Here is a 23282-nt window from a genome sequence, read left to right as displayed (position 1 = left end):
TACAACATTTTTCATCATATCGGGTCCCACTGAACTCTTTCCTGCATAGAGGGCACTTGTATGAGCAGCATGCTTAAAGGTTCCAGGGGTATAGAAATCATAGGTTAACAGGGAAACCGCATCTACTGATCTGCCAGAATGATTAATTTAATTAATAAAGAAAAATAAACATATTTCAGCATTTAATCAAACCTACAAATGAATCTAAAATAAAAACTGGACCTGCATGAACAACAGATTTTTATATTTCTGATATTTTGAATATTGTCGCTATCATCATCTTTGTCATAGTTATTCTTCCTTTCATCCATATTGTCATCTTCGTCATCATCTTAATTATACCTATCTTTGTCATCGCTATCGTCATTGTTCACATCATAACTGTCATAATCGTAATTTATTCTAGAATAGGCATAAGACCTGAAATTCGGTAGGAACGGATTAGTGGACATAATGGACTCTAGTGATTTACTAATACAGTACTACATTTGCCCAATCCCGAAAAGATGAAAGGCAAAGAAGACCTCGGTGATTTGAACTCAGAACTCAAAGAGCCGGAAAAATACAGTAAGGTGTTTTATCCGATGTGGATGAGCTGGTAAAATCGTTACCACATCGCTCAACTGCTTTGCGGCATGTCTTCTGGCTTTACGATCTGAGTCCAAATTTCACTAAAGCCAAATTTATCTTTGATCCTTTCACAGCCGATAAAATAAGTACCAGTTGAGTATTGTAATCGACTCGACCCCTAACTCCGATTTTTAGTCTTTGTGCCTATTGTACAATGGACATTTTCCGTTGCTCCAACGATTCTGTGAAACCACCGCTCTACATCATCATAATCATTATTACAATCAGCATAATCGTTACAGTTACTATCCGCGACAATCTTCAGATTATCCAACGAGATACTCTGTATGTGGCCACTTGACGTAGAATAAATAGCAGCCAAATTCCTTTAAATTACACCCTAGTGCTATAAAAAAGCGAAAATTTGTTGGAAAATTAGTGACAGCTATACAAAATGACAAGATTCTCACCGAAACAACAACAGCATTAAGAATAACGAAAATATAAGAAAAAGAACCATATTGAAAGTTTGGAATATGCATCTATAACTATTTGTTGGCATATTTTGTTAATACACAGCTGCACTGTAAGGTCACATATCGAGACACATATGAACATCAATATCTGCTTACAAATGTAAAAAATATATAGAAACGTATATTTTTGCCTCTTTACATAATTCGATTATTATGTTAATTTAGAGGCTTTGCTCTAGTACATTTTAGTGACACACGGTTGCGTTCCAAAAGTATCATGTGAGAGTATATATGAATTTATCTGTGTCAAAGCGTAATTAACATAATGAAGCAAATTTTTTGTCTCTTTAGTTAATCAGTCTATTACGTTTTCTGAAAAGGCTATACTCTAGATGTTAACTATTCTCAGTATATTTTCAATTTCTATCTTGCCTACATTTCTACCCGTGTGGAATAAAATAACTTTCTCTTTCTCTCTCTCTCTCTCTCTCTCTCTCTCTCTCTCTCTCTCTCTCCATATATATTTATGTATGTACGTATGTATGTATGTATGTATGTATGTCGAACCGCTAAGTAACGGGGACGTAAACATATCAGCATCGGTTGTCAAGCGATGTTGGGGGGACAAACACAGACACACAAACACACACACACACATATATACATATATACATAAACGACAGGCTTCTTTCAGTTTCCATCTACCAAATCCACTCACAAGGCTTTGGTCGGCCCGAGGCTATAGTAGAAAACACTTACCCAATGTGCCACGCAGTGGGAATGAACCCAGAAGCATGTGATTGCTAAGCAAGCTACTTACCACGCAGCCACTCCTGCGCCTATACCACTATGAGGTTTTCAGACAAGTGATCCTTTCACTGTCTTTTCACCAAGCATTTTCTATAAAGAACCGCGCCATCTAAACCCTCGACCTATCAGCATTACTATTATTTCTTTTTTTTTTTCATCTGAATATTTCCACATATGTGGTTCAAGCTGTGCATACCTCGTGCGCGGATGGGCAGAAGCTATATAAGTAAACTTTTTATTCTAGCTTATGAGAATAAATTAGTTGCTGTATAGCTTTGAAATGTTTAATCAGAGCATATAACTACCAGGAACTTTATAAATATATTATAAATCAGTAAACAATCCCCAAATATTAAGTAGTGTACAAACGTAATTATGAAAAGGAATCCAACCAAAATTAATGGCTCGATAAATTGTGAAACAATATATTATCGGCACAACAGCTAAGTAGCTTGCTTACCAACCACATGGATCCGGGTTTATCTTATCTTTATCTTTTACTTGTTTCAGTCATTTGACTGCGGCCATGCTGGAGCACCGCCTTTAGTCGAGCAAATCGACCCCGGGAATTATTCTTTGTAAGCCCATTACTTATTCTATCGGTCTCTTTTGCCGAACCGCTAAGTGACGGGGACGTAAACACACCAGCATCGGTTGTCAAGCAATGCTAGGGGGACAAACACAGACGCACAAACATATACACACACATACACACATATATATATACATATATACGACAGGCTTCTTTCAGTTTCCGTCTACCAAATCCACTCACAAGGCATTGGTCGGCCCGGGGCTATAGCAGAAGACTCTTGCCCAAGATGCCACGCAGTGGGACTGAACCTGGAACCATGTGGTTGGTAAGCAAGCTACTTACCACACAGCCACTCCTGGTTTCTTTACATATTTGTTATAATATACTTCCATTATGAGGTTTTCAGATAAGTGATCGATCCTTTCACTGTCTTTTCACCGAGCATGTTCAATGAAGAACCCCGCCATCTAAACCCTGCTGGGCACCTTGGGCAAGTGTCTTCTACTATAGCCTCGGGCCGACCAAAGCCTTGTGAGTGGAGTTGGTAGATGAAAACTGAAAGAAGCAAGTCGTATATATGCATATATATATATGTATGTGTGTGTATATGTTGTGTATCTGTGTTTGTCACGCCAACATCGCTTGACAACCGATGCTGGTGTGTTTACATCCCCGTAACTTAGCGGTTTGGCAAAAAAGACCGATAGAATAAGTACTAGGCTTACAGAGAATAAATCCTGGGGTCGATTTGATTCGACTAAAGGTGGTGCTCCAGCATGGCCGCAGTCAAATGACGGAAACAAGTAAAAGAAAATACTTGTACATTATTTACATTATTTACATTGGTCGGATATTTGTCCTCATCTTGTTTGTTGTTAACACGCTTTGGCTGATATACCCTCCAGCCTTCGTCAGGTATCTTGAAGGCTGGAGGGTATATCAGCCGAAACGTTGTGTTAACAACAAACAAGATGGACAAATATCCCAGAGAGGACAAACAAGGACAGACAAACGGATTAAGTCGATTACATCGACCCCAGTGCGTAACTAGTACTTATTTAATCGACCCCGAAAGGATGAAAGGCAAAGTCGACCTCGGCAGAATTTGAACTCAAAACGTAGCGGCAGACTACGCATTTTGCCCGGCGTGCTAACGTTTCTGCCAGCTCGCCGTCTTACTTCCGGGAGGAAATACCGCTAATCATCTTGTTTGGCGTAATAACAATATTTGCCAGCTTGCCACCATTCTTAGCCAAATAATGGCACATGTAACATCTTCGATTTTTTAGTAAACACTGTTTACTTCTTGAAGTACAGATACAATTGATAATAACTCATATGGTAAAAGAGACGACAAGGATATAGTTTTTAAAGATGTTCTTCTCTAAGCATGCACCCCCAGGACTACCTTTTTAGGACTTATACCATCTTTGGTATCAAACGGCTAAAACAAAATTCATGTCATTGTGTTCTGTATAAACTTTCTTTCCTCACAAAGTTTTCAAAATAAACTTGAATTCCTACGAGTGCTACCAACATTTTGTTATTCTCTTATTGGTTTCAATCATTGGGCTGCAGCCACTCTAGGGCACCACCTTCAATGGGTTTAATCAATCATATAGACCCTTGTGCTTATTTTAATATATATTTCTTTACTGCCCACAAGGGGCTAAACATAGAGGGGACAAACAAGGACAGACAAACGGATTAAGTCGATTACATAGACGCCAGTGCGAAACTGGTACTTTATTTATCGACCCCGAAAGGATGAAAGGCAAAGTCGACCTCGGCAGAATTTGAACTCAGAACATAACGACAGGCGAAATACAGCTAAGCATTTCGCCCGGCGCGCTAACGGTTCTGCCAGCTCGCCGCCTTATTTTAATATAATTGTACGAATTCTTTCGATTATTATTTATCGATATGCGATATAAACTCCTATATAAAGTAGGCATTATCTCTTAACGGTATACAGAAACACTTACAAACACAAACAAAACACACACACACGCGCACACACACACACACACACACACACACACACACACACACACACACGCACACAAGTTTAGTGTAGTTAGACTACAATTCATAATGCCCTCGTTGTGGAAAGTAACCAAATGATAATACAAATGGTTCTTCTTTTAGCACAGATTAACAATAAACGAAACGTTCTTAACATGTTTCACTGTTGGTTGTTTATTTAATAGCGAATATATACCCGCCATTCTTTTGTTTAAAAAGAGAAATAACCGCAATGTCTAAATATTTTAATGACACCTGCGATAAACGCACGAAATCCAAAGCCTTCTAGCTTCCAGCTTGTGTTTGATTTAAATAGCAGTAGCTATAACTTCTTATCGTGAGGGGAAGAATCTCAATTCTTCTTGACGAAAGACTAGCCAGCAATGCTACAAGTCAGGATAATCTCTTTATTTTCTGTGTGTAAATTCAAGCAAGTTTACTTATTGAGCAGAAACTCGTCAGTAACTTCATTGATAATAAGACAAAAATAATTAAGTCGTATCTAATGTGAAAAGGGGGAATGAAAGAAATGCACTTACGTGTTTAAGGTGTCAATATCATATGCTCTATCAACTAAACGATCTTCTGAGCCCACAACAACGCCAATGAGCAAAGGAGCACGGTTTGTTCGCTTGCCTTCTTCATCAAAAGCAGCCCGCATTTCCTAAAAATTAAATAAGTATGTAGTGAGAATACACAAAACCACATACATACATACATACATACATACATACATGCATACATACATACACATAAAATCATATTATTTAAAATCGAAGAAAACATTAAATCATAAATTAACTTTAGTAGAAAGAAAAAACACTCTATACCCAGAGTAAATTAATTAGTGGTAAAATTAATTAAAATTTATCTCCGTTTATAATAAAAATATTTACTTCCCAAGAAATAATATCATAAAAATACATATACATTTACCTATACATACACATACCAAAAAAAACTATACATATATATATATATATATATATATATATACATATGCTAAACATACAAATGATAGTACAAGCCTTCATACATATACAAGCAAATACAGGCAACATAGTAGAAGGAGAAAAAACCTGTATACCTAGAGTAAATTAATTAGTGGTAAAATGAATTAAAATTCATGTCCGTTTATAATGAAAATATTCACTTCCCAAGAACTAATATCATAAAAATACATATACATTTACTTATACATACACATACCATATAATTAACATATGTAACATATGTTAATTATATATATATATATATGTTACATTGTATATATATAATGTAACAAAAAAATCAAAAGAGGAATTTATAATGAGCTTAGTTTCTATACTGAACTGTGCAAAGAAATGATGCGTCATAAACAACAAACTACTTTTGATAAGTTCTTCATTTCTGAAGCTGATGTTGGTGATGATGAACTATAAGATAATAAATATTGTTCCTCATTCCTCATTCATCTAGTAACGCACGTTTCACCAACACCTCTCTCACAGCAGTCAAAATGTTTTGTGGTAAGAACGTACTCTTGCGATATTACGATTCTTATAAAACAGATTTGTTCTTTTAATATATCTCTGTTGTTTCTGAGTTCAAATTCCGCCGAGGTAGACTTTGACTTTCATCCTTTCGGGGTCGATAAACTAAGTACCAGTTGTGTACTGGGGTCGATCTAATCGACTGGCCCCCTCCCTTAAAATTTCGAGCCTTGTGCCTAGAATAGAAAAGCATATCTCTCTGTTGTACTATGTACAACAAAAAAATTATCTACATGCATAAAGGTGATCGTGTTGCTTGTCTGTTTCTTTCTTGTGGCTTCTTTTTTGAATAAATCCTTAGGAATGCAATCTCACTTGATAGCATGAAAATCAATAGGAAGCTTAATTTCGCATTACGGGATTTCGTGTTACAGACAGATATTCAGGAATGCATTGACGGGTACTCATTTCATCGACCACCGAATTTTAGAACAGAAAAATTTAAGTAAAAAGTTTGCAAACGGCCCTACATTACCTTGAGTAACATTGAAAATCTTTCTTTATCGACGTCAGGACTTCCTCTTGATGTAGGATACTGCCAGCAAATATCTAAGCCATCAAAATCATTGCGGCGTAGAAAATCTATGGCTGATCCAATGAAAGACCTGCGTGTTCCTTCGGTGACAACAGTATTGACAAATGGCATAGATCCCATATTCCAGCCTCCGACTGAAAGTAATGTTTTTAAGTTTGGATGTGATGTCTTTAGGCTGTTAACTCTGTTGTACCTGTATATAATAAAAATATAGATAGGCTAAAATACACAACAAAAGAAACATTAATTTCATATTTTGCACACGAAAGCAATTTTTAGGCAAGAGAAGCGATATCATGTTCTTCAGTACTCGATCTGTATTTTATTCGATTCAGGGAAGTTCTATGAGAATATATTACAAATGGCAGAGGCTAATCTAAATAATAATAAAAAGTTAGTAGCCATTACTAAATACTTCCAAATTCTTCAGTATTTGAAGTTTAATAGAAGCCTATAAGATTAAAAAATTTGTAGGTTAATGCAAAAAAGAGATAGTGCTTTCAAATACATTTATTCCTACACACATACGCACATACATGTATGCATACATACACACATACGTACATACATACATACATACATACATACATACATACATACATACATATATACATAAATACATACATACGTACATATATATACATACAGTTTAGTTACACTTTTACAAACCACACAAATATAAAACCAGTTAAAATGTATTTTTATTTTCAACTTCACTTATTTCTTCTATAATACTGTATGTATAGATTAGTAACGATAGACACACACACACACACACACACACACACACACTCACTCACACACACGAGGGTGGGCTGAAGGGTTCATAGGCTGACTGAAGGAATGATGCTAGAACTGCGAAATACTATAGCTTCAACCCTTCTCATTAATAACTTCATTATTTCTTTCCAGGTAAACTGACACCTGACTGTTCGAAGAACACTTCAAAAGCAACTAATACTAACAGCAGATATGATGTCATCATCACTACGATATTGGTTCCCAACCAAGTGCGTCCCCAAATGCTGGGGAGCAGTAGATACCAGATGGAGCCTAATTAGGAGAATAGGAGTGATCTATTTCAAAGCTACAGTCATGCACAGCAGCCATTGAAAGCAAGGACTTGTGGGCTGAGCAGTGTTTCGATGTTTTGGGCCTTGTGCCTTTCGTCAGTTTTCCTGGGAATTTGGTCTTGATAGACATTCGTGGCCCCCTTGAAGAAAGTCAATAAACACAATGCTTTTTGCATCCCAAAAAACTGTGGCCATTATCTTCCCTGCAGATGAAATGACCTTGGCCTTGTTTGAAGCAGGAGTGTTGCACTGCATGGATTGTTTTTTTTTTTGTCACTCGCTCAAAGTGATGAAGCCAACACTAATCCTGGATTAGGAAAAGTTTAACGAAACCAGTTGGGTCTGCCTCTAACAATGTCAGATTTTTCCGTGGTATTTTTTTTTTATCAGCCTGGTGTACTTTTGATCAGGTGTCAGAAGACGTGGCAGTCACCGTGCAAAAACCTTCGTCATACCAAGTTCGTTGTGCAGAATTTTCGGAATTCTCTCACGAGATCTGCTAATACCATTGGCTATTTGATCTATAGTCAATCCCATGTCATCCATCATCAGGTGGTGAACACAATCAATGTTTTCTTCAGCTGTGACAGTTGAAGGACGTCCAGACCTTGGGTCATCTTCAAGACTCACCCTTCTACTCCTAAAATCAGCTGTCCACTTTTACACTGTTGATAAAGCTGGAGCGTCATCCCTTAATGTAGCATCCCCTAATGTCAGCATGAATGTCGTTGGGGGTTAAATCCCTTTTACTGCAAGTAGTTGATAACATCACGTTGTCAAATTTTCTCCCTTTTTAAGAGAAGTCGCTGCTAGTTACCTTTGAAGTCTTCTTTGAACAGTCAGATATCAGTTTACCAAGAAAGACACAATGTAGTTATTAATAAGAGATGAAATTAATACATGCAAGATTTCACAGCTCTAGCATCAATCCCTCATAGTCAGTCTATGAACCTTTCAGCCCACCCTTTCTCTATGTATATATGTCATTATTCAGTATTTCAAGATTTCTTGCCAATAGAGAAAGAACCGGTTCTAACCTAAATCCAAGGTTACTTCGTTGGAACCTCAATATCAATAACAGAGTATTTTTGTTTGTATGTATGCATTTATGCATGTATGTATGTATGTATGTATGTATATATGTATGTATGTGCAGATTTGTATGTTTTATGTATGTATTCTCATGCATATAGTTACATATCTAGACATGCTCATCTATATTTAAATGACAAACTTCTGGAAAGTCTTACAGATTTTTACAGTTCCAGTGATGGGATGGATTTGTAGTCTTCGAATTAGCCTTCTCCTTTCTGATTTTGAGAAGCCTAATTTCTCAAAGTTAGCATTTAGGTAGTGTGTTACATATACCAGGGCTCCAATAATTACAGATATAAACCTGAGCTTGTAATCTGGTGTATGTATGTATGCATGCGTGTATGCATGTATTTAAGTATGTATGCATGTACGTATATGTGCGCGCGCGCGTGTTTGTGTGTAGATAGATAGGTACAGCAGATATAGTAGCGAAGTGTTTTTGCCTCATATTAGACTGTATTGTCTAGAAAACAAAGATATTGACTAACGTAATCCTGGATACATTAAAAAGCAGACAACAATACGAAGTTATTTCACATTTTTATATTTCATTAACTTATACTCATTTTAGTGTTAAGAATTTTAAATCTCCTCTGCTACTTACATATCATTATCATTCCATTCAAACGTTGCTAACTTCCCATTCTTAAGAGCAGCGAACGCATATGATATATGTGTACATAAGTTTGCATCAATATCTTCTGGTACAAATTTTGCCAGTCCAGTTCTATATTGAGACCAGTTTGTATAGTAACACCAACGGCGGACTTCAGCTTAGGGATTAAAAGAAAATATATTAAACTTATTTAGTCATCGAAGCATATAGTATACATTATTTTCAGAGCAAAGGAGTACTTAAAGATATATTGCATGATCTGATTAAACAAGGGTCAAACATGCTCACGGACGAATGGAAATAGCTTGCAAATTTCTCTTACATCGTCTTAAAAATACAATAGCACATTTGTGAGTGTAGTCTTACATATAAAAAAGATAGGATGGCTAAAGGGCCTCGTTTGTTCTGGGTTCATTGGAGCATCTGTGAGTAACCTTCTGGAAGCAATCCTGCGACATGCTAATTAACCCATAGTTGGGGCCCTGGTTAGTCCTACTTCGGGCCACTGTAGATTTAAGAGCTCTAGTAGCTAAAATGTGTTCCATGGTGCCAGAATTCTCCGAACAAAGGTCCCATTACATAAGGCTATATTATCATGTGTCTATCCAGTTTTAGGAAAACACTTGATTGTGGTTTGAAGGAGATTTGACTGACTGCAGGTCAAGTGACCATGTAGAGGCTTCCTCACTTGTTCGTATATTGTACTGTGTGTATGCGTGTGAAGGCATAAATGACTCAGTGATTAGAGCGTCGGGCTCATAAACATGAGGTAGTGAGTTCGATTCCGGGATCGACCTGTGAGGTGTATTCTTGTGCAAGAGACTTCATTTCATGTTGCTTCAGTTCACTCAGCTGTAGAAATGAGTTGCGACGTCAGTTTCCCTTGGATAATATTGCTGGCGTGCAGAAGTGGGGGCTGGTATTCATAGGTGACTGTTGGTCTTCTGTAAACAACCTTTCCCGGACTTGTACGTCGGTGAGGAATTTCCTAGGTGCAATCCTATGGTCATTCATGACTGAAAAGGGTCTTTACCCATGTGCGTGTATATATATGTATGCTTGTGTCTGTTTGTATATCTGTGTGTAACTGTCGATGCAGTTATGTTATTTTATATGACTGGTGGGAAGAAGAAGAAAAGTTGCATTCACACAAGATTTCTGGTTCGGATGCTTGCAACAGATTAAACACCACCAAAATACATGTAAAGGTTAGGTAATGGTGCTAAACAGGACAGCAGACTTTATCTCTCTCCCATAACTCAGTTGCAAGATTCAATATTAGGGAGAGAATGGTGTATGGTAGTGAATGCAAATAAATGCGCACACATAAATATATGGAGTGGTATCCTTTTGTTTCGAGAGACAATGGAGTTGCGCATATAATAATCCAGTCTGGTTTTTACATTTCATATCATTTACATCTCTTGCTGTGGCTATGTAGTCATATCCTGGACAAACACTCCCTCTGGCAGGTGACGTAGATGTAGCGAAGACTTTACCTGGCTGATTGTAAGGTCATAGTTTCTTGTTACCTCAGTCACTCCTTCTATGGTGCGTCGCCAATCTCCATAGTTGCTGCCAAACCGCTTCCCAGTTGCTAATATTGATATTGCAGGCCTTCATGTCCCTTGTGTAGACATCCTTGTACTGTAAGAATGGTCTTCCAACAGACCTAATGCCCCTAGCAAACTCTTCGTAGAGTATGTCCTTGAAGATTCTGCCATCTTCCATACGACTAACATATATATACAGCAGGCTTCTACATACTTTCCGTTTAGCGAATTTATTTACAAATCGTTGGTCGAAAGGAGGATATAGTAGAAGACACTTGCCTATGGTAACATGCGGTGGCACTGAATCCAAAACCACATGGTTGAAGAACAAGCTTTTAAACCGCATACCCATACATGTGCCTATGTGAACAGTGCGTGCTAGAATAGTGGTTAGAATAGTTGCTTAACCTCAAGTACTATTGGGCGGTTCTGCTTACTGTAAGGAACAACAGCATTATACCGTTAATTTATTTTAGTTCAAAGTTCAATTCCACCTGTGCGAATAAATTGTTTTTTCCCAGGCTGCATCACTTTATTTACACTACATGATAACGAAGTTTTTAGTAGTGTATCAGCGGTCTATGTTCCGGCACAATTTCAGTCTTCGTTGCAGTATGGTGTCTGAACCTCAATGACAATGAGAGCTATGCCACTGGAGGGTAAGCTTCTGGTTGTACCTCCACTCATGCTGAACAGAATAAAGGATTGAGGCCAGATTAAGGTGGGCTATCTCTTCTCGGAGGTAAAAATGTTTGAGCAGGTCCAACACCTCTACCTAGAGAAAAGCAGAGTTGTAGACGCATCAGCGACAATTCAAAACCAACAAGATTTGGGAAAGGAGATATCCTAGAGCAGAGAGCAGTGGAAAAAATCGTCTGTGACACATGCCCCAGGGAATGAAAGGCTTGAGTAAAGTAAGTAACGATCTATTAATTTATGGGTCTTTAAACCACTTAATCGATTCATTTAATACTTTAAGTTACGCATACAACACATTACTCCAATATGCAGGGGTACTAGATAATTGACAAATATGCTATTAACTGATGAAGGCGTATGAAGGTTTTCTGTGGATCTTGATTATCGTAGAAATACATCCATTAAGCTCTCTTCCAGCATCAACCAATTTTGTCATCGCACATAGGCTTAATATAAATACAGTATTAAAAAAAATAAACTGGCACTTCGTCGGTTACGACGACGAGGATTTCACTTGACCCGATTAACAGAACAGCCAGCTCGTGAAATTAACATGCAAGTGGCTGAGCACTCCACAGACACGTGTGCTCTTCATGTAGTTTTCGGGGAGATTCAGCTTGACAGAAAGTGTGAAAAGGCTGTCTTTTCAAATACAAGTTCTACTCATTTTTGTCAACTGAGTGGAGTGGATCAACGTGAAATAAAGTGTCTTGCTCAAGGACACAATGTGTCACCGGGAATTGAACTCACGACTTTATAACAACTAAGGCACGTACATTCACAAATACATTATTACAGTAATAAAAAGTACATAACCTTACCTTCAGTACAATGTACTGCTAGCGCCACTAACAATCCAAAGCAGCTCCATAACAACGACATTTTCTGTGGGGAGGAAATAAAATAAACTCTTAAATGACAGCATAATGAGAAAATCGTTAAATAAACGAATTATATAGATTGAAAGTAAAGTTTGTTTGCCAACATAACATGGCAGTCCTGGTTTAGGCCTACTGTTATGTTGGCAAACAATCTTTACTACAAAGTAATGTTGTTGAATATCTCACATTGTGAGATTTCAAAAAAAAAAACAAAAAAAAAACGTAATTTTCTATATAGATTGATATCTTAACTTTTAAGCAGAAACTATGTTAATAAATGTTAAGAAAAATTTACCACACACAATTTAGTCCACATAACTATTATTAAACATAAAATAATAAACACTAGAAATTATCTTAAAACTAGCTCATGTCATTCAACTTTTCTAGGGAATGATGTAAGGAATGATGTCCTTACAAAGCTCTCGGAAAACTGTTTTCAAATATTTCTGGATGTTAAGTAGGTATAGTTAAATCAATTCTTAAAAGGAAGAACCAATCTGGAAGTTTTAACCATTTCTCAAAGAGGGGTAGTTACCTAATTTTGGACATATCCAATCTCGAAATGTAGCTGATCACTGTTTCTACACCGAGAAAAATGCTAATTATCTGAAAAACAGTAATTTGCCTAAGTAGTATTCAGTTTCGTTTCGTTCCAGAGCATTTCATAACTTTGTAGTCACTTTTGAAGAGAGCTTAGACTCCCTTCGGTCATGACTGACCATGGGATTGCACCTAGAAAGTTACCCTCCCAGGCACAAGTCCGGGCAAGGGTGTTTATGGAAGACCAGCAGTCGCCCATGCATACAGGTCTCCATTCTCCACGCCACCAATGTTATCCAAGAGAAAGGCAAAGGGGCCGATACAGCTTGGCACCTGTGACGTCACAACTCATTTCTACAGCTGAGTGAACTGGAGCAACGTGAAATAAAGGCTATAGCAGAAGACACTTGTCCAAGGTGCCACGCAGTGGGAATGAACCCGGGAACATGTGGTTGGTAAGCAAGCGACTTACCACACAGCCACTCCTGCGCCTATGATAAAACATGGACTATACCAGTCCTACTAGTGTTTCCAATCCCTCCACAGAAATCTCAATAAACTACAAAGAACACAGAAAATGGTATTATACATCATCAACGGTCGTGCACAAGCCGCGATCACAGAGCATCTATACAATAAAACAAAATTAGAGAAAATCTCACACCACCTAGACATGTGAGATGCATAGGTTATTTCTGCAGCAAATTTCAACTTGTATAGTCTCTGTAACTATATGAATAATCACCCTCAGTCAGCCAGACATACATACAACGCTCCAGTGCACATCTATGAAAATCCCCATCTGTCAAACAGAGACCAAACAGGCACAAAGAGTTCAGGCGGCGAGCTGGCAGAATAGTTAGCACGCCGGGCGAAATGCTTTGTGGTATTTCGTCCGCCGCTGCGTTCTGAGTTCAAATTCCGCCGAGGTCGACTTTGCCTTTCATCCTTTCGGGGTCGATAAATTAAGTATCAGTTACTCACTGGGGTCGATGTAATCGACTTAATACCTATGTCTGTCCTTGTTTGTCCCCTCTATGTTTAGCCCTTTGTGGGTAATAAAGAAATAGAAATATATGCAACATCGATAGTCTCCCTTGTGCGAGACAATGTGCTAGGATGCACACTATTAGCAATAACTATAGACGATCAACAACTACAAGCTCCGCTGTAGCCGTTACCAGAAATTACAGACGTGCACACTGTTTAAAAAGCTTCACGCATCATAAAAACCTGGGGATTAACTCTAGAACTTTATCTACAGTAATAATATATGAAAGTAAAAGTGAAAAAAAAAAATGCACAATATGTAAACATTATAAGTCATTTCAATTTAGTTAAAAAACGTTGACATAGTTGAGACCAGGACAAAAGCAAGTCCCTCCGTTAATGTATATCTGCATGTGTGTGAGTACGTATTTATATATATGTCATGGATATGTATGTATGTATGTATGTATGTATGTATGTATATATATATGTATATATATATATATTATATATATTATATATATATATATATATATATATATATAATATATATATATATATATATATTATTATATAGAAGGAGCTTCTACAGGACTAGAACTGTTTCATTCAAGAAGCATCCTGAAGATTTCTCTTGAATGAAACAGTTCTAGTCCTGTAGAAGCTCCTTCTATATAATAAATTATTTTACTCTGCTATGTATTGAGTACCTTATTTACTGTGGTTAACCCCGAATCAACCCGGGACCTACATATATATATATATATATATATATATATATATATATATATATAATATAAAGGGAAAGTTTACAAAAAAACCATAAGACGAATACAGGTGGTGTACAAACAAACAGATGTATTAGTATAGCGCTCAGGAATAGAAAAAGTCTCTTACGTTTCGAGCCTGCGCTCTTCTACAGAAAGGTACACAGAAAGAAAAACAAGGAGAGAAACAAGGAGAGAAAAAAATGTGTGTAGTGGCTAACGATCTATCATGGCATCTGACTCGGACAGAATGGTCAGACGGGAAGAGGAAAGTAGGGAAGATAACAAGGTCAAGATGACTTCCAACACGAAGGAGCCCCAACACAAAGGCGCGTGTGTGTATAAGAGAGTAACTTGTGTCTAGAAGAAGGTGCAGAGATCGTTGCGTCCATAGAACCACATGAGCAGCTGAGATTGATACAATTTCTATTCCTCTTTTCTTTCATGTATTTCCCAGTTAACATTTGAGAAAAAGATATGAGAAGAGAGTAGAGAGACAGGAGCAATTATAACGATTTACGTGGGGCCTTTGAGGATTGCATACAGCATGAGTGAGGAGAGAAGAGGAACAGAAACTTCGAAAGCATCTTCCACTGGTAATATGTCTTTACTGTCTTTTTCAAGGGCAAAAAACACAAACGATACGAATTAATATAATCGCACTACCTTTGTGACCATGAGCAGAAACCCAATTTCTTTGTTAAGTGAAAATAAAATCAATCGACTCCTTACCTCAATAAAAAACTTGATTAAATAGTTTGTTACAATATACCTAAATATATATCACATTAGCTGTGAGAATAGCACATCTGTAAAAGTTAAAACAGGAATAAGATAACGGAAGTATTTCTGTTTATTTGATATTACTACACAATGTCTTCAGATAAGATTCTAAGATTATCTATTTTCCGGTAGAAGGGTAATGTTGTTACGACTTTTTTTATCATCTCCTATAAACATAATATTTCCTTCAAACTCGTTGATTTAAAAGAAAAAAAATACACATCTCATTTTGCTTTTTATATTCCATTCACATCTAATAAGAATAACAAGAATATGGAAGCTTCCACCAGCACTTGACTAGGGCTTTATGTTATACTAGACTACCCGTGACCCGTTGGGCCACCAATAGTTCAAGATACCCAAAAAACTGCGTATTTCGGGAACCTGTTTCAGATTTAATTTCAAAGCATTTTCCCCATTATGAGCTGGTTTGGCTGGTGTGTGTGTGTGTGCGTGTGTGTGATACATATCAGATATGATATGAGATATATGATGTATATTTAGTTTTATTTTTCAAATGTCAACCAAACATGGAAGAATATACATTGTTCTGAAAATATAATAATAAAATGGCAATTTCTTCAATTGTTTAAGCATACTAAATCAATGTGCCCGGCTGTCCGAGACGATCTGCGCAACTGGTAGTAGAACTAGAAAAGCAGTAGATTAATTACCCTAGTATCACGGAGTCGCAGTAGTCTGCATGTTGTGACTGGAGGCATTTAATGAGAGCAGAGGGTATTTCCTCAGCCAGGACACCTTTTTTATCATAAGTCTGCTCAACCTATGCTGATCTGCAGTTAATGAACAACAGCTACTACCTGATCCTCTTGTACCTCTGTGTACCTCTGTATACCCTTACTCGTAGATACGCCCAACTTATTATTTATTGTGAAGCAGAATCTTTGTTAATTAGTACAGTTCCAATTCGATGTTTAGCTGTTATTCTCGGAAAACCGAACGACCGCGTAGATGTTATAGCGAACAATGATAAAAAGTAAAGCATTATTCGAAGAAAGTTTTCAAAAACGAAAGTAGATTGGGAGATGGTAGCCTACAGCCTAGCCTGCCGTTTAACCACGTTCATTTTATATTTAACTACTTTCGTTGTACCTGAGCATTGTTTTTTTTACAAATGTGAACTAAAACAGACGTGTATACAATGACTCATATACCAACACTTCTTGGATGAAAGTTGATATCTAACATGTGGAATGTTTCTCATGAGTTCATAGTCATTAACTGATGAATCAAATATATTTCATTATAACTTTTACTAATGGGTGTTATGCATATATGGGTGTATATAAACATTTTATTTACATTGCGTAATATATAAAGATATATATATATATATATATATATATATATATATATATATATATATATATATATATATATATATAATATACTTGTATGTGTATGTGTATCTATCTATCTATCTATCTCTCTGTCTATGGACGTGCTGTCACTTCGACTCCGAAGGTAATCGTTTATTTTGACTATTTATAGCCCAATTTTTGTGTACATTTTTGTAAATAAGTTGTGTAAGGCACCCAACTTTCGTTTGAGTGCTTTTCCAAGGGAGGAATTCGCCCATAGGGGCAGTTTCAACCCCATTTCATTTCTGTAATTTTCTTCTTGACATTAGAAAATGTCGAGAAATTTTATTGTAGAACGCTGGTCGCGTTCTTTTATTGACCAGCATTTTCCTAGTTTGGAAGCATTAGGAGAAAAAAAGAACGTACGCGCGCTAAGTGCAAATATGAATAAAATTATTAGAAAAACAAAAAACTAAATGAACAGATTACAAAAACTGATGTAGAAAAACGTTTAAAAAGCATAATGAAAGAAAAAGAATATATAAACTGGGGTCCCCAGTTTAACACAGTAGTGGTCCGCTTCCCTAACCAGGAAGTAGCAAAAGCTCACTCTACTGAGTCTCTGGGAAATGATGAAATCATCATGGTCCCATACTATAAAAACCAGAGAGTGAGTCGAATCACTATTAAAAATGTACCTCCTGAGCTTCCTAACAAATGGATAACAGGGGCAATCTGTTACCATTTAAAAAATATAAACATTTTGGAGACCACCGTGTACCCTAGCGACATTTGGGGTGGGAAGACAATAGTGGTGACGATACAGATTGAGGGGGCCTCTATCGAGAGCCTACCGGATAAGATCCACTTGGAAAATGGGCAATGCTTATATGTTGTGGCAGAAGGCAAAAAGCCTAGATGCTACAAATGTGGCAGCCCCGAACATTTAATTGCCAAGTGCGATCTGGTACAGAAAAAACAAGAAAGAACAAATCAGAAAACAAATAAAATCCCTTTGTTGCCAACACCAACACCAACACACTCAATTATAGAACAATGCCAAGAAAAACAACAAACCAACGAACAAACCCCAACAACATCACCAAGAAAAGAAACAGTACCAACACAATCACCGTTGACTTCACAACCAATTAAACATGTTGAATCAACAAAAAAAAATAGACCAACACCCACACCCAGGACGACAATTAAAAAGACAGAAAACAGTGACGAGAAGACAAATGCTACCCCTAACACCACAACAACACAAACACCGCACAAAACATCAACAATTTATACAAGCATACATAGTAATGCAAATGCTTTGCCTCTACCCCATACTGATACGTCGGACGACGAAAGTTCGACGGAATGGCAAATAGCCACAGGGGGTAAAAGAAAAAGATTAAAAAAATCCACCAAACAAGGAAGTAAAGCAGGGAGATATCTAACTCAGGACATCCCCCTAGACAATCAAAAAAGTAATGAACCCGTAAAACCACACACACAACTAACAGCAATAGACACAGACAATAAAGAATTAATGGACTACATCAAATCCAACATGGTCATCTGTGAAGATGACTTTAAGACAAACAATCATCCGCACACCACACCACCGAAACACATCAGGATTTTACACATAACACAAGCACAACACCACATACTGAAAACATTATTTCCGAATGCGGTAGGCGGGTATCAACGATACCTGTCGAAAAAACTATACAAACAACTCATCAAAAACAATACAAAAGAAGAAGAAGAAAAAAATGAAACTTTTAAAATGAGTAAGTGACCTCCCTTCTTGCCTCTTGTCTCTTCTAATATAGTGTGTAAAACACAATTTTCGTAAATGTCAAGTATGCTTAAATTAGGTTGTGTGAATGCGCGTGGCTTGGAGTCGGCTTGGAAGCAAGGTTACCTTCTAAACGACATCAAGTCACTGGACGTGGATATAGTAGCTATCAGTGAAACCAGACTCAGTAAGCCGCGGGCCCTCGAGTCCATGTTTGGCAATCAATTTGACATTTATTTTTCTCCCTGTCTGCCGAACATGGGTGGTGGAGGTACTGCGGTGCTTTTTCGAAAGAGTCTAAAGGTAAAAGTAAGAGCAATATTCCTAGACCCGGAGGGTAGGCTGGTTGTCTTGGACGTGGATGGCAGAAATGGGTGTGCATTCCGTCTGATGGCAGTTTATGCACCGTCCTTAACGGGTCGGGCGGATTTCTTCAGACGTCTAGAGGTATTCCTGGGTACGTCTAGACCTTTACTGTTAGTAGGGGATTGGAACGCTACCTTGGACACGCATCTAGATTGTGTGGGAAGGGATAGGAATAGAAGGGGGTGTAAGAGCCTCAAAGACCTGCTCAGACGTTTCCATTTGTCTGACAGGTTCCGACTCGACCATCCGAACGTGCCAACGTGGACTTGGACAAACCGCGTCGGATCGTCGAGATCTTATCTAGATAGAATTCTATGCAGGACAGCGGATAGGGATAGTGTAGGATGTCCACAATTTAAAATAGTCAGCTACACAGATCACAAATTTGTTACGTGTACGCTCGACTTAGATAAAACACATAGGCAGGGTCCCGTTACTAGAAACTGAACACGTCGCTCTTAGCGCGACAGGTTTACAGGAACCGGATTAGCGAGTTAATTAAGAGGGCGCTGACGGAGCGGTCGTTAACAACCGCTGGTGGTACGCCCTGAAAATGGCAATAAAATCGGAATCAATTAGGTTTAGCAAGGAATTAGCGATAGAACGAAATAGAGTAGAGGGAGACTTAGTTAAGAAACTAGAAGAGGCACTTACCACTGGCAGCGCAACCAACGTGCTGGCTGCGAGGATGGCCCTCGACCAACACCTCAACGCCAAGCACGAAGGTTGCGTCGTCAGAGCTAAAATACGTGCCTTAAGGAACGAAGGGATTGAAGCTGCGCGAGAGGCCCGGGTAGCGGAGGCGCAGCGTGGCAACAGAGCCACCATTCGGTCTCTAATAGATCAACAGGGATGCAGTTTACTCGAACCCGAAAGGATGTGTGAGGCCTTTCAACAGCACTTTGCTCGACTGTTTGGTGCGAGTGGTGGGTCGGAACGCGGGATGGATTTCAGTGCCTACCTGACCGACCTGCCGCGGCTCTCGGCAAGAGAAGCGGAGTGTGGTGAAAGTCCCATCACAGCCGCTGACGTGTGGGATGCGATGGCGGGCTGCGCGAGGGATAAGTCGCCTGGATTGGATGGTTTACCCTACGAGCTGTATTGTCGAATGCCAGACTTGTTTGGCGACCTCTTGGCATCAGTCTACTGCAACTGGCAACAAAACGGGAGAATCCCCGGTTTTGTGAGCCGAGGTGCAGTGACGTTGCTGAAGAAAGACCCAAACAAGGGGAATTTTATAGATAATTTCAGGCCCATCACTCTGCTCAACGCAGATTTGAAAATTTTGGCCAAAGTAATAGCCGAGAGGTTGGCGCTTGTCATTGGTAAACTGGTCGACAGGGCGCAAACATGCGCCGTGCCGGGCAGAACCATACATGACAACCTCCATCTGATGCGCTACATTGTGGACAGGGTAGTTAAGGATCCTGGCATGGGTGGGGCGCTGATAAATTTGGATCAGTGTAAAGCCTTCGATAGGGTCGACCATCGGTACTTAGCGGCCGTCCTCAGGGCGGCTGGCTTCGGTCCCGTCTTCCGCGGTTGGATTGCTGCCTTATATAGCGGCATCCGATCGGTGATTCGGGTGAACGGTCACCTGTCGAAACCGTTTGACATCACGCGTTTGGTCCGTCAGGGGTGTCTCCTGTCGGCGCTTCTGTATGTATTGACTCTCGAGCCGCTACTGCGGAAGCTGGCGACACTGAGGGGCATCCCACGGGAACTGGGTTGCGGGACGAGCGTGTCGGCATATGCGGACGATGTCACCGTCATAGTGTCGAGCGAGAAACACATCAAGATGATAGGCGAGACACTAAGAAAATATGAAACGGTGACGGGAGCAAAGATTAACCCGGAAAAGTCAGTGGGTTTGCTACTCGGCACCTGGAGAAGCAAGCCCATGCCGTCCGACTGCGGCTCAGTAGTTGGACGCTGGACGGACGGACCGGTTAAATTGCTCGGGGTCTGGTTCAGTCCGGACCTCCAAATGGATAAGAACTGGGACGAGATCACGAGTAGAGTGGTCGCTCTCAGCCAAACATGGGCCGAGAGAAAGTTGTCTCTAAAAGGCCGGGCGGAGGTGGCGAACGCGTACATCGCATCCGTCATCGATTACCGCCTGACCGTCGTACCTTGTCCCGATGCCACCATCACCAAACTGGAACGCATACTCTTCCGCTTCCTGTGGAAGGGTGGCGTTCCGATGGTTTCAGCAGCTCTGCCGACCGGGGTCAAACTTGTGCAACTTACAAACGACTAAAGCGTTCTATAGAGGACTAGTGGGGGGGAGGTCCGACGACACACTCGGGGCAAACCTGGGCGTCGACGAGGAATTCCTAACCCGCCTGTTCAGGACGACGTTCGGGCCGAGGCCTATGGATAACTTCCAGAAATCCCTGGCTTGGCAGTGCTATCGAGACACACTACCTGTTCGAGAGAAGAGCTACAGACACGGTTCGAAAACCACCGGACCGACCTGCCCGAGATGCGGTCAGAGCGACGAAACCGTTCTGCACGCACTCGTGCAGTGTCTAGATATTTCAGAGCTGTGGTCCTTCGTCGAACAGCTGTTGTCACGTGTAGGTCAGGCTCGCCTATCGGCCGAGTCTATCCTGAATATTGTTCCACCACCTTCCTTTAAACGGGAAGGGAAAACGATTTTCGTTACGCTGATGGCTATGGCGAAAGAATGTGTGTGGTGGACGCGTTTGAAAGGACTGCAAACAAACACCTTCCTCTCTGGTCAGTCTCTCGTCAACTTTTTCAAGTACCACTTGAAAAGGAGGATGAGAATAGAGAGGAAGGCTTTGTCGAACGAATGTTTTAATAAAAAGTGGGTAAAAGTGGCAAAAATGGTCAGTATGAAAGACGACACTATTTTAAGCATAAATCTGTAACCAAAAGAGACAACGAGAAGTAAGGCGACTTACTCATGTGTTCTTTTTCGAATTGTCTGAGGTGACCTTGGTCTTTTTTGTAGGTTTTTCTTTCCAAGGCTACACCTAAACTGTGAACCTTATATATATATATATATTGCTTTTTTATACACCACACAACCCACAGATCCCTATTGATCAAACGTTTTTTTTTTGTGCCCCACCCATCCCACCTCGAAAAGAAAAAATTCTACATTGTATTTCGTCCATTTTTATTCTGTGTTTAGCCCTGTGTGGCTACAATAAAAAGTTATCTATCTATCTATCTATCTATCTATCTATCTATCTATCTATCTAACTATCTATCTATCTGTCTGTCTGTCTGTCTGTCTGTCTGTCTGTCTGTCTGTCTGTTTGTCTGTCTTTCTACCTATCTATATTATATCTATCTATCTATATTATATATGTATGTATGTATGTATGTATGTATGTTTATTACATTAAATCATCCCATAAATAATGCGGTTTTTTCAATTGTATGAGCTAAAAGATGGAGCGGGACGGAATAAACTACCTGCATCAACTTGCCATAAAAACAGATAGTAAATTTACTTTGTCCTTATTCTTAGTGCAAGTTTTGAAGAGTGCAGCTGGATTTTAAAGGTTAGGTTTTAAAAGGAGCACATTCGGCATATTTTGCTTTATGAGTTCAATAAAGACAACAACACAAAGGGAAGTGAGAGGAATATATAGAGATCCGATAATAAGCGTAAGACAGTGTCAATGGTGGTTCCAGAAATTCCGAGCCGGAAACTACAGCCTAGAAGACGAACCTCGTCCTGGAAGATGTGTAGAGCACGACGAGAACGTCCTGCAAATCATGGTGGAAAAAATCCCATCGTAACTGTTGAACTAGCAGAGAAGCTTGGATTTGATCATTCAATCATTCATCGACACCTGCGTGCCATCGGAAAAGCCAGCAAATTGGGTCAATGGGTTCTTCACAAATTTCCCGAGTTTAATCGCGCACAGAGAGTGAATGTGTGCTCTTCTTTGCTGTCATGTCTCACGAATGAGCCATTTTTGGACCGAACAGAGACTGGTAACGGAAAATGGATTCTCTATAAAAATGTCAAGCGCCGAAGATAGTGGGTAAGGGAAGGAGAAACACCGGCTCCCCAGATAAAAGCTCTTCACTCACGTAAAGTGTTGCTATCTGTTTGGTGGGATGTGAAAGGTTTAGTCCATTTTGAACATTTAAACCAAAATGAAAGGAGGTCTACTGCGAGCAGTTTGAGCGGCTTAAGTCAGTGCTCGAAGTAAAATGACCATCTTCGGTTTCAAGACGAAAGGTGTTCTTCCATCAGTATAATGCTCGGCCACATACATCGAGGATGACATTCCAAAGGCTTGAGCGGTTTGATCGGAAAATGATGC

At 39.2% G+C, this 23282-nt stretch overlaps 1 protein-coding gene across 2 annotated transcripts in view; it reads right to left on the bottom strand.

Moving 5' to 3' along the window:
* The window catches only part of LOC115211915 (chitinase-3-like protein 1), a 34093-nt gene extending 17873 nt beyond the window's left edge, over positions 1-16220 (bottom strand). The window contains exons 1-6 of one of the 2 annotated variants that reach the window (XM_036503045.1): positions 16158-16220; positions 12341-12404; positions 9256-9424; positions 6424-6676; positions 4956-5080; positions 4-130 (exon numbers count right to left, since the gene is read on the bottom strand). In XM_036503045.1, coding sequence (XP_036358938.1) covers positions 4-130; positions 4956-5080; positions 6424-6676; positions 9256-9424; positions 12341-12404; positions 16158-16205 — 786 coding nt within the window. In that variant the 5' untranslated portion in view covers positions 16206-16220. Of the gene's footprint in view, positions 1-3; positions 131-4955; positions 5081-6423; positions 6677-9255; positions 9425-12340; positions 12405-15366; positions 15432-16157 lie in introns of those variants that run through there. The other variant, XM_029780662.2, reaches the window with a different exon arrangement.
* Positions 16221-23282: the final 7062 nt, after the last annotated feature.

Source organism: Octopus sinensis, linkage group LG5, assembly GCF_006345805.1.
Source record: "Octopus sinensis linkage group LG5, ASM634580v1, whole genome shotgun sequence".
Classification (NCBI taxonomy): Eukaryota; Metazoa; Mollusca; class Cephalopoda; order Octopoda; family Octopodidae; genus Octopus; species Octopus sinensis.
Note: the sequence above shows the minus strand (reverse complement) of the source record. Positions and strands in the feature narration are given on the sequence as shown.